Source organism: Aedes albopictus, chromosome 2, assembly GCF_035046485.1.
Source record: "Aedes albopictus strain Foshan chromosome 2, AalbF5, whole genome shotgun sequence".
Classification (NCBI taxonomy): domain Eukaryota; kingdom Metazoa; phylum Arthropoda; class Insecta; order Diptera; family Culicidae; genus Aedes; species Aedes albopictus.
In genome coordinates this window covers 200,019,809-200,031,930 of record NC_085137.1, presented here as the reverse complement: position 1 = coordinate 200,031,930, position 12,122 = coordinate 200,019,809, and the positions used below count along the sequence as shown (strand labels likewise).

Sequence of the window (12,122 nt, the reverse complement as noted above, 5' to 3'; positions counted from 1 at the left end):
TTGCCGCCAAATTACTATAACACTGGATACGCCAAATAATCGTTGCCCCCCCATTATCAGGATCCTGGCTCCGCTACTGCTCCAAACGACATGCTGTTGTAAGGGCTGGATCTTAGTTCATTGTTGAAAGTTGTATTGTGCCGGTTTCAACAGCAAGTAGCGATCGTAGCTGACATCCGTGAGATGTGTAACCAACTAAGAGTACGAGAAGACGATCCACAAGTTTAACGGTTTCTTTGTCGGAGGCCAGAGATTTTCGTGATAGCGATTTTTGGGTCGACTTGCTCACTCCCTGTTCAGCGATCTTTGAGAAGGAGTAGCTTCTGGGCGAGAAAGCAGCGGAATTGCCGAAAGATTTTAGCATCGACAAGAAGATCCAAGTAGAACGTGTTCTGAGTACGGTCCGGTTACCAGACGAGAATTGTGTTTGTGTATTTCGTGACGTTATCGGACAAACTCGAGCAATCAACGTCAGCCAAATATGCTACAAATAAACAAAGCATCCTAAGGTTCGCGATGATGCAGGTATACTCTCTCAAATTTTAGGCCGCCGTCTATCACCGATTGCAAGAGAGTTCGTGGGGCAATATCAGGTTGCATTCATGGATGAACACGTTACAACGGACGAGATGTTCGCCATCCGCCAGGTGTTGTCACAATGCCGCGAATACAACGTGCAAATAAAAAGTGCAATACAAAGTAATGTGTGGACTTGTTCATCGATTTGAAATCGGTGTATGATACAATCGATCGAGATCAGCTATGGCAGATTATGCACGAATACAGATTATCTGATAAACTGATACGATTGATCAAGGCGACGAGTGATGTGCGTGCGTGCGAGTCTGTCCAACACATCGCGAAAATCGTGAGGCTACGGTAGCGAGCTAGGTGGGTGGAGCAAGTGGAGGACGATTTGCGGACCCTTCGCAGAGCGGCGAACTGGAGACCGAGTAGAATAGATACGACTCCTACGTATAGCAGAGGACACTCAGGCCTTAGTCTGACCGGTAAGGTAATCGTACCTATGTGGTATGAGATGGTGAACATTTTGTAATAAACGAAGATTTGTAGACGTTTGAACTCTAGTGACGTGCGATAATGATGTTACCCACGAGGTGAAAATGGGTAAAAGTGTGACAGTACGTGCATTAGGTATAAGAAAAAATGCGTCACAGAGGAGGAAGGGGGAAATCCCGAAAAACGATGAACTTAATAAATAAATCTTCCCTGATGTGTATTTTTTTTACCTTTAGACGTTTGTGGAACTTCTTCCATCGCGGCTGAACATTTCGGAACCTCAACATCACGACGCAAATGCAGCCTCAAACTGCAACAAACTTTGAACACTACTCGGAACATTCACCTCCAGTGATTATCTGCTGTATTTTGGTTTCGCCGCCAAAACCTTTCCTATTTAGATAACACACCCCGTGGATCACTTTCATTGGGCTCGGAATTCCCATGAATGCAGGTATCCATAACAAAGGTTAATCCGCACGTTCGCCGCAAACCGCTTCGACCTATTCTTATCCTCATTTTCTTATCGATGACTTGCCGGATGGAACCCCACGGTCCCAATTTAGTCACGAGCAAAGTATCAGTTAAATTGAACCAGATAATGCGATATCGCAGTAGGATAAATTGATAGCGTAAAAAGAGCGTACAAACCTACAATTTTATCGAGTTCGCAGTCATTCCGTTGTAACATTCCATTTGGTCTACACGTATCAGCTCTAGCTCGAAAGGACTTCAACCTTACATAGTATCACGTGTTCAATTGAAAGAAAATTCTTCAAGCAGTTTTAAAGTTTCTAGTGAAAACATGTTCCAATTAACTGGACAAGCATTGAGCCGTAATGGTCAGCAGTTGGTACGCTACGGAGCAGTAAGGTAGCTTGACAGAATCGTTCTTTACATGCAACAGCTGTTCATAAGTATTGTCCCAACAGATGTCTGGCTACGGTGCCGAAGGCCAAAGCCGCAGAAAAATCGAGCAGTCCTGAACCGAAGCCGAATCAATCGTTTATGATGAATATCTTCGGTGGAAAATTGCAAACGTCGCAGCTGTTTCCGTACCCTGAACCTCTCAATGTGGAGCAGAAAGAATACATTCAGGCGTTCATTGACCCAGTTAATCGATTCTTCAACGTAAGCTCAAGGTTGTGTGAATTTGCAAAAGGTTCTGAAATTTTTATCTTCATAGGAGACCAACAATCGCATCAAGAACGATGAAACTTGCAATGTCGATGAACAGACGATGGACGTCGTCTGGGAGCTGGGGCTCATGGGAACATCGATACCGGAGGAGTTCGGTGGATTAGGACTGTCGAACGTGCAAGCTGCCCGGTTGAGCGATATCAGTGGAGGAAACGATCTTGCCTTTACGATTCATATTGGAGCACATCAATCGATTGGAACGAAAGGTATTCTGCTCTACGGAACGGAAGCCCAGAAGAAAAAGTATCTACCGCAGCTGAGTTCAGGACGCGTTTTTGGTGCATTTGCTTTGACCGAGCCGTCGGTAGGATCGGATGCTGCGTCGGTTAAAACCAAAGCTGTGCTAAGCCCGTGTGGAAAGTACTACATCCTGAACGGTTCGAAGCTTTGGTGTTCCGGCGGTGGTATAGCAGATATCTTCACTACGTTCGCACAAACCGAAGTAGTAGATTCAAAAACGGGACAGAAGAAGGACAAAATGACTGCGTTCATTGTAGAACGTGGATTCAATGGAGTGAGTTCTGGACCGCCGGAAAAGAAAATGGGTTTAAAGTGTTCCATAACAACGGATGTATACTTCGATGATGTTAAGGTTCCGGTGGAAAACGTTCTCGGAGAAGTCGGAAATGGTTTCAAAGTAGCGGTCAATATTCTGAACTCCGGTAGATTCGGATTGTGCGCAATGTTGACGGGGACGATGCGAACTTGCATCGAGAAGGCAGCGGAACACGTATCAAACCGTGTTCAGTTCAAACGCAAGTTGATGGAGTTTGAGAATGTTCAAGAGAAACTAGCCAAGATGGCTATGCACCATTACGTTGCTCAGTCACTAGGCTACATGGTTTCGGGTAACATGGATCTGGGATCGACTGATTACCACTTGGAGGCGGCTATTACCAAAGTGTTTGGAACGGAGGCAGGATGGTATGTTTGTGATGAGGCTATTCAGCTATTGGGTGGAAACGGTTACATGCAAGCTCCGGGTCTGGAACAGTTCTTGAGAGATATGAGAGTTTTCAGAATCTTCGAAGGTGCCAACGATGTGCTGAGACTGTTCATTGCATTGACCGGCATTCAACATGCTGGTAACCAACTGAAGGGGCTGCAGAAGGCGATGAAGAGTCCACTGACGAATCTCGGAACTGTATTCCAGGAAGGGACGAAGCGTTTGTCGCGGCAAATGGGAGCAGGCGGTACGGATTTGAGCGAATTTGTTGTCGATCCGCTAAAGGATTCAGCAAAACTTTGCGCCCAGGTCAGTGCTACTTGTAAACTGTCATGCGTTGGTGTTTATAAAAAATCAATGACTTTTCTTTTCTCTACACAGAGCATCGATCAATTCAATCAAACCATCGAGTCTCTGCTGATCAAGCACGGAAAAAACATCGTCGAAAGACAGTTTCTATTAGCAAGGGTAGCTGATGCGGCCATTGATATCTACACCATGGCATGTGTGCTGTCACGTGCATCGCGAGCTGTTCGCAAGGGACTCCCATCTGCGGAACATGAACTTCTAATGACCCAAGCATGGTGCACAGAGGTATGTTATTGAACTGCTTGTCGTTTCTACATTTTATTGATTTTATAATATTGATATTAATTTTCGCAGGCAAACTACCGAGTGCAACAAAATATTCAACGCATCCATTCCGGAGTGTTCAATGAAAACTACCAGAGGATGGCAAAGATTGCGTCGAACATTTGCAGTCATCAAGGCCCGGCTCATACTAATCCCATTGAGGTGGACTAACAGCGCACAAGTCCAGAAGACTGGTTATTTCATAAGGCGTAGATCTAAGTTGTGCACGTTAAATTATTCTGTCAGTCAGGAATCATCAAGTCATAAAAGCGTAATACATGAAAATACAATAACTTACCTTACCGGTCTGACTATGGCCTGAGTGTCCTCTGCTGTAAGTAGGAGTCGCCTCCATTCCATTCGGTTAATGGCTGTGTGTCTCCAGTTGCGCACTCTATGAAGGGTCCGCCAATTGTCCTCCACATGTCGGATGGCTCTCGAGGACCATTTTGATCGGGTTGCTATCCGACATCCTGATGACGTGACCCACTCACCGTAGCCTCCCGATTTTCACGATGTGGACGATGGTTGGTTCTCTCAGCAGCTGATGCAGCTCGTAATTCATTCGACTTCTTCAAGTCCCGTCTCCCATTTTCACTCCGCCGTTGATGGTACGCAACACCTTCCGTTCGAAAACTTCAAGGGCGCGTTGGTCCCTCTGCACGTAGGGTCCATGCTTCGTGCCCATAGAGGACTACCGGTCTAATCAACGTTTTGTAGATAGTTAACTTCGTGTGACGGCGAACTTTGTTCGATCGTAGAGTTCTCTGGAATCCAAAGTAAGCTCGATTTCCTGCCACAATGCTGGTTTCTCTGCTGGTGTCGTTGTCGGCGGTCACCAGTGAGTCCAACTACAAGAATTCTTCGATCGCCTCGATTTCACCATCGTCTATAGAAATTCAGAGTGGCGGGGGCGCGGTGATTCTTCCCTGGAGCCCTTTGCCGTTCTGTACTTTGTCTTCGACACATTAATGACTAATCCGATTTGCCTGACTTCATTCTTTAGTCGGATGTACGTTTCTGCCATCGTCTAAAATTTGCGAGCTATAATATCAATATCATCAGCAAAACCAAGTAGCTGAACGGGCTTCGTGAAAATCGTTCACGTCGTATTTATCCCCACTCTCCTTATTACACCCTCCTAAACAATGTTAAACAGAAAGAGCCTCGCCGTAACCCTCTGCGAGATTCTAGAATATCCCTGGTACTCGAACTACGCACATCACTCGATTCTTCGTCGCCTTGATCAATCGAATCAGTTTATCCGGGAATCCGTATTCGTACATGATCTGCCATAGCAGATCTCGATCAATTTAAAATCAATGAACAAGTTGTGTGTGGGCACGTTGTATTCCCGGCATTTCTGCAACATCTAGCGGATCGCGAACATCTGGTCCGTTGTAGCACGTTCACCCATGAATCCAGCCTGATATTACCCCACGATTGCAAAGGTGACATACGTCAGCTTCAAATTTGAGAGAGCAATTTGTAGACAGAGCTCAATAGGGGTGTGACCTCCAGGGTGCATCTGGGAATTTATAAAAGCTAACATTCAATTCGATTAGAATGTTGTGAGATTTCAATCAAAAAAGTGTTCAACTGTCATTACCGCAATATTAAGAAGTACGACAATAAAGAGAACGATTCTCCTAATCATTTTCAAACATTACATATTAAAAGAGGTACCGTAATCCAGGGTAACATTGATCAGAATTTTCGTTCTTTCTTGAATAATTCTCTTGTTAAAGCAAACGTTACATGTTTTATAATTTGAAAACAAGTACTGGCCCTCTAAGTATATGTTAAGCTACTCGAAAAAGTATTGTAAAACTTTAAAACATGTTAAAATAGACTTTTTAATCTAATTTTTGATTTTGTTGATTTGGGGTAACATTGATCAAGTCAGTGATCAATGTTCGTTTGTGTTGAAAATACCCTTACTTACTAAATTCGGGGGCGCTGATCTCGAATACGTTGTACAAATTCTCACAAGTTTTGTACTTTTTAAGTTATTTAAAGATTAAAATCCTCTAAACTGCGAAAAACGCCTAAAGGTAGGCAATGCCTTAAGAAATTTAATGCCTTCTTTTAAAAAATCGTATATTTTATTGAAAAAGAGCACTTTTATAGAAGTTTCATTTATTTAATCCAAGTCCAGGATATCATATTGCAGTAATACAGTGATTTCGAACCTCATATTGTATCTAGTATTCATGCCAAGCATGAATGTTTGACAATGTATCTCATGGCGTTACGAAACACAGTTTTGGAAAAATAGATTTATTTCAATAGTTATGTAATTCAATTTTTATGAATTACATGTCATTTAATAGCTAAATAATAGCAGATTACGATATACCATTCAATAGCAGAAACTGATTCAATGTATTGTCTATCCGGTTGGAATCAAGACCGACATTCAAACAAAAATTGCAATTTTCTTGGTCCACAAGTGTCGCAACTGTTTCGCATCTAGTGCGCTGTGTTGCTGACAACAACGGGAAGGATGCGCACTACTTTTGACATGATTAAAAAAACGTCGCGAGTTGGGTCGCGTCGCGACTTGATTGTGCGAAGTCCGGTTTGGTGGCGGCCCGACAATAAAATGCTTGTTTGAGCATTTCGTGAGGTCGGTCATGCCGATCAATGTTACCCCGCTGATCAATGATACCCCGTATTACGGTACATCACATTTAATGAATCGATAAAGATAACAAACTAAACAAGAATACGCGTTCATGAGCTTCCGATTTCGTAGATTCCATCATTCACAAGGACCTCAAAAGATGAACTACTTAGGGCTTGTCCATAAACTACGTAGACTCTTAGGGGGGGAGGGGTGGTTCTGGCCAAAGTCTACGCTCCATACAAATTTCGAAAATTTTGTATGGACTAAAGTCTACGAGGGGGAGGGGGGGTCTGAGATGACCGGGAAAAGTCTACGTAGTTTATGGACAGCGCCTTATTACATAACCACATAATTACGCAAATGCAATACAATCTGTAGATTTACATAATTAGTTTGATTGCCCCTCACATTCAAATAACAAGCCAACTCCACAACTACTGCACAAGACGCATTTCATTGAAATCCAACAAACTCAAAAAAAAAAAAACAACAACAAAAACTGTAGACGTTAATGACGCACCTTCAGGGATGACCGTTCGTATTTTGTTCAAAACAAATTTGTCCAAAGTCCACTTGGTATCATCCCAAAATCTGAGAACAACGATTGTGTAAAAAATCAGACCGGCTAATTCCACCGAGCTTGCAGTCATGCCCTGGTGCATATGTTCCCAAACACATGGAGCTAGCGTTCCACATATTCATGGTTGAATATTTTTCGTCGGTACTAACCAAGTTCTGTAGGTATGTATGCATGTAAAATTATAATCTCTAAAGTCCAATAAAGGGGTCTGACGTCTGGATATCTCTTCCATAAACGTTGAACGAACTCAGTAGAAAAGATTGTCGATGACTCAGATTAAACCGTTATCACGAGACTAGCGTTGCCTCCACTGATATAATGTTGAATTTATCGAAGTCACGATTATCCACATTCAGTATTGATTCAGCAGCGGAACAGTTAAGTGGATAGCACTCTACATCGAACATTTACGAAATGATCAGAATAGGAGTGCAACTTGTATCCAAAGGTGGCTGTAGTTTGGCCCAAAGCTCAAGGTAACGAACCACTTATCATCGAAGGGAAGGTGACTCACAAAGATCTATGGAATGAGTTGACGAAGTAACCTCGTGACAAGTCAAGCTATTTCTCCGTGGAATATCTTGAATTTTTACATAAATGACAAGCTCAAGGATAATTTATCAAAAAAACACTATGTTTTCAGATGCCTCTCAATTACATCAACACAACTGAAAAAGACGCAGCCGCCGGCCAACATGTCCTTCATGGCAAACCTCTTCCGAGGAGAAATTCAAACATCGCAAGTGTTTCCCTACCCGGAAGCAGCCGATCAAGAACAGAGAGAGTACATTCAATCATTGGCAGATCCCGTGCATAGATTTTTTGCTGTAAGGCACTATCCTATTAATATCAGCCTTGTACTACTATATCAACCTTTCCTCTTCAGGAACGATACGACGCGGCAGAAAGCGAAAAGCTGGGAGCTCCTTCAGATGCCGTAACCGAATTCCTCTGGGAAATGGGGTGTTACGGCCTGATGGCACCCGAGGAATACGGCGGGCTGAACCTAACCAACACCGGTTATGCAACCATGGGCGATGCAGTTGGGGCGGTGGATCTAGGCCTAGCAGTGGTTCTCGGCGCTCATCAAAGTATCGGATGGAAAGGTATTTTACTCTATGGGACCGAACAGCAGAAGCAAAAATATCTGCCGATGGTCGTCAGCGGTAAAACGACTGCCGCTTTTGCCCTAACCGAACCTAGTTCCGGTTCAGATGCCGGATCCATCAGAAGCAAAGCTGTCAAAAGCCCATGTGGGATGTTTTACACTCTGAATGGGTCAAAGCTGTGGATTACGGGAGGTGGAATAGCAAATGTGTTCACGGTCTTCGCTCAAACGGAAGTAACGGACACACGCACTGGACAAAAGAGAGATAAGGTAACTGCGTTCATTGTTGAACGTGACTTCGGTGGTTTAACGAGTGGACCTGCTGAAGACAAGATGGGTATCAGATGTTCAAACACCACCGAAGTGTACTTTGACGATGTGAAAATTCCGGTGGAGAATGTGCTCGGAGGAGAAGGCAATGGATTCAAAGTTGCAATGAATATTCTGAACAATGGAAGATTCGGAATGGCAGCCACTCTTGCGGGAACAATGCGAGCGTGTATAGCTAAGGCTACTGACCATGCGAACTCCCGTGTACAGTTCGGCAAGAAAATCAAAGAATTTGGGAATGTTCAGGAAAAATTGGCTCGCATGGCTATGCTGCAATATGTAACACAAACAATGGCTTATATGATTGCTGGAAATATGGACAAAGGATCGAAAGATTACCACTTGGAAGCAGCAATATCCAAAGTATTTTCTTCTGAAGCGGCATGGCATGTTTGTGATGAAGCCATTCAAATTTTAGGCGGAAATGGGTTCATGAAATCAACTGGACTTGAGAAAACGTTACGAGATATAAGAATCTACAAGATCTTCGAAGGAGCTAACGACGTGCTGCGGCTTTTCGTTGCGTTGACCGGAATCCAGTATGCAGGATCACACTTAAAAGAGATACAGAGGGCGTTCAAGAACCCAACGGCGAACTTGGGATTGATATTCAAGGAAGGTTCACGCAGGGCAGCCCGTAGTATGGGAGTCGGTGGGTCCGATTTAAGCCAATTTGTGGCAGCACCATTGAAAGATTCGGCAAAACAGTGCTCAGAAAGCATAGATATGTTTGCGTTGGCTGTTGAATCACTGCTTATCAAGTACGGCAAGCGGATCGTCGATGAGCAGTTTTTGTTGACTCGTTTAGCTGATAGCGCCATCGATATCTATGCTATGGCCACTGTGCTGTCACGTGCAACACGGGCTTTGAACATCAATCTAACGTCTGCAGAGCATGAAATGCTGATGGCAAAGGCTTGGTGTGTTGAGGTAGGTTGATTTTTTTTTATCAAGACGCTTCGTCTAAGTAACATAACCTAAACAAATTTTCAACGTTTTAGGCAAGCAACAGGGTCAACAACAATCTGAAACGAGTTAACAAGCATCTGCATTTGGAAAATTACAAAACAATGTCTCTCATTGCAAACAACATCTGTGAGAACGGAGGCGTATTGCAAAAACTTCCGCTAGAAATATAACGAGCAATAAATAAAAACTTAATTATTTGTTTATTCGTAGTACAATTCATTCAGCTGCCTTACTGCTACTGAGCTGTTGAACGGCGTACTTAACTTCACACAACGAGAGGGTTGCTAGGTTCCCATAATCAGCGGTGTTGACGTAGGGAATCGCGCCACTTGGGCGGTGGCTTCTATATGGTCCACTGCACGAATTTATTCTAGCCTGCTTACTCTCACGCGAAATTTGACGTTTGAGCGGTGTCGGCACCGCTCAAACGTCAAATTTCGTGTGAGAGTAAGCAGGCCAGCAGAAATTCGTGCAGTGGACCATTCGTCTGTTTTCCACTAATTCAGTCAAATTTGAACCAATTGACACAACTTTTGAAATGTGGTGAGATAGGTATAGTATCTACCCGTGTACAACATTTCAAGTCAATTGGTTCAAAATTAACTGAGTTATAGTGGAAAACAGACGAATACAGAAGCCACCGCCCAAGTGGCGCGATTCCCTACGTCATTTCATCCGATGCGCTGATCTTCCATGTATTTTTTCCGCCATTCCGGTGTTTTCCAAAGTGCTGCTTTCACTTTTCAATCATCTCACGTAGGTTATTCCTTACTCCTGCACAATTCGATTCACGGTATGGAGCTTCTGCTAGATAACTTAGGATTCTAAAAGGGATACCTGGGGTCCATTGGACCCCAGGCGCCTTTCAGAGCTCGTCTTTGATGGAACACACTCAGCGAGGTGACGAAACTGAGGCCATGAAGGTATCCCTTTTAGGGTTAACATCGATAAAGCGAGACCAATTCTTCATACTCCGCTTCCGGCAATACTACACTCGGCTCCAGAGGCACGTTCTCGTCTACTTGGGAAATTTGTGCCATCGCCATAAACAAGAGTTTAGTCACCACCTACCTAAGGGAGCGAGAAAGGAAAAAAAGGGATGGGAGGAAAATGACAGGTAGGGGAATAAGATCGTCGTTACCCTAGAACAGGGCTCTAACGCATAAGCGTAGGGTATCGCGCCACTTGGGCGGTGGCTTCTATATTCGTCTGTTTTTTACTATAGCTCAGTCAATTTTGAACCAATTGACTTGAAATATTGTACACAGTTAGATACTATACCTACCTCACCACATTCCAAAAGTTGTGTCAATTGGTTCAAATTTGACTGAGTCATAGTGGAAAACAGACGATTATAGAAGCTACCACCGAAGTAGCGCTATTCCCTACCATAAAGGGTTCAAACAGCGCCCTGAAAAGGGCACTGTAACAACGCATAAAGCGTAAAGATTCGGGTTTCTGAAATCAGTTTCACTAAATAAGTGTTTGTAGAGAACTCGGAAACGCATTCGGGTTCACAGATATCACATAAAAATGATAAATGGATCAGTTTGCTGAATATTCGTTATGTGACAGCTGAACCAGCAGCGGTCAATCAATGCTTTGACCAGCATGCTGAAATTCTGCTTAGCCAGATTTGTTAGATACTTTACCACACCTGGAGATGGCTCAGTACAATACAATTATGTGTGACGACATAACTCCAATCTATTCCAGTATCAATCAAAGGTATGTCAATCAGAAGCTCTACACAATACTTCGATACCGGAATAGCTGGCTCAGGATCAATGAAGTCATGTGATGTCCTATATGGAAAATTACAAGCAATTGTAAGATCACTTAGAGCAAGGTCCACTTTGTTCCAATCCACCAAAATTGGAAACAACGAGGTGTGTGTTGATCTGTGGTTCACTTCGCTCTTTTGCCATCACACAAGACATCCATAGGCCAAAATTGGTCGAAGAACAGTTGTCTAACTTCATGCGATATACTTGGGTTTAAGACCCCAAGTTTTACTGAAGATTCGCTGGCATTGCCTGAAAGCCATACAAGCGAGAGTGAAAATTTTTCGAGGATTGCGGATTTGAAGTCGGAAGAAAACTTGCCTCTACGTTTGGTTCGCTCCTGGAGGCTAGTGTAGCTGTTGAAACTGGTCGATCCTTTGGCTGAGATTTGAAACGTTGTTCGGGGAGAAGCTTTGCCGTGGACGTTTTCTCTGGAGTCAATCGGAAATTTTGGCTGAGCGCCCAGCCTTCCCTCTCCTTCTCCGTGCATGTGCAAGAACTTTTCATCCCAGTAAGAGTACTCCTTTTTGGATCCGTTTGGAAGCATAGCCGTTGAAGATCATTTCCTGAAGATTTACGAAGGCTCTGTAAACTTGTCTGGCGCTTTGAAGACGAAGCGAGCAGGTATTTGTTGTTTCTTGCTGTGCATAAATCGCTCATGCAAGGTGAGTATCGTAGTATAATCAATCGCGTTTGTCATTGTTCTCGCGTGGAAACGAGATGCGCGGATATTTTAGTGTTTAGTACTACATTGTTTCTTGTTGGAGTATGAAATCCAGAATAAGTGTCACGCGTTCGCTTCGTATTTCGCGATGGGCTGATGGGGGCGCGACCGTGAAATCTGAAATTAGTGCCGGAAAATGTTGTGACTTCGTTTTACGTGTAGGTGGCGAAAAATTACACTCTGTGACATTCGGTCTCCT

The 12,122-nt window shown here is 43.6% G+C and overlaps 2 protein-coding genes across 2 annotated transcripts; both read left to right on the top strand.

The window, feature by feature from the left end:
- The first annotated feature begins 1,299 nt into the window (after positions 1 to 1,299).
- LOC109400349 (very long-chain specific acyl-CoA dehydrogenase, mitochondrial) lies at positions 1,300 to 4,096 on the top strand. Its single transcript, XM_019672848.3, has 5 exons — positions 1,300 to 1,893; positions 1,953 to 2,151; positions 2,207 to 3,475; positions 3,548 to 3,760; positions 3,830 to 4,096. Exons 1-5 carry the CDS (start codon positions 1,826 to 1,828, stop codon positions 3,968 to 3,970), a joined length of 1,890 nt encoding a protein of 629 aa, XP_019528393.3. The 5' UTR covers positions 1,300 to 1,825; the 3' UTR covers positions 3,971 to 4,096.
- A 2,840-nt stretch (positions 4,097 to 6,936) lies between these two features.
- LOC109425169 (very long-chain specific acyl-CoA dehydrogenase, mitochondrial-like) lies at positions 6,937 to 9,618 on the top strand. Its single transcript, XM_019700417.3, has 4 exons — positions 6,937 to 7,484; positions 7,652 to 7,835; positions 7,895 to 9,376; positions 9,448 to 9,618. Exons 1-4 carry the CDS (start codon positions 7,423 to 7,425, stop codon positions 9,583 to 9,585), a joined length of 1,866 nt encoding a protein of 621 aa, XP_019555962.3. The 5' UTR covers positions 6,937 to 7,422; the 3' UTR covers positions 9,586 to 9,618.
- Positions 9,619 to 12,122: the final 2,504 nt, after the last annotated feature.

Coding starts and splice junctions, on each gene's coding strand:
- LOC109400349 (XM_019672848.3), top strand. CDS start 1,826: ATGTTCCAATTAACTGGACAAGCATTGAGCCGTAATGGTCAGCAGTTG. Junction 2,152..2,206: donor CAGTTAATCGATTCTTCAAC/GTAAGCTCAAGG, acceptor TTATCTTCATAG/GAGACCAACAATCGCATCAA. Junction 3,476..3,547: donor CAGCAAAACTTTGCGCCCAG/GTCAGTGCTACT, acceptor TTCTCTACACAG/AGCATCGATCAATTCAATCA.
- LOC109425169 (XM_019700417.3), top strand. CDS start 7,423: ATGATCAGAATAGGAGTGCAACTTGTATCCAAAGGTGGCTGTAGTTTG. Junction 7,485..7,651: donor AGTTTGGCCCAAAGCTCAAG/GTAACGAACCAC, acceptor CTATGTTTTCAG/ATGCCTCTCAATTACATCAA. Junction 7,836..7,894: donor CCGTGCATAGATTTTTTGCT/GTAAGGCACTAT, acceptor TTTCCTCTTCAG/GAACGATACGACGCGGCAGA.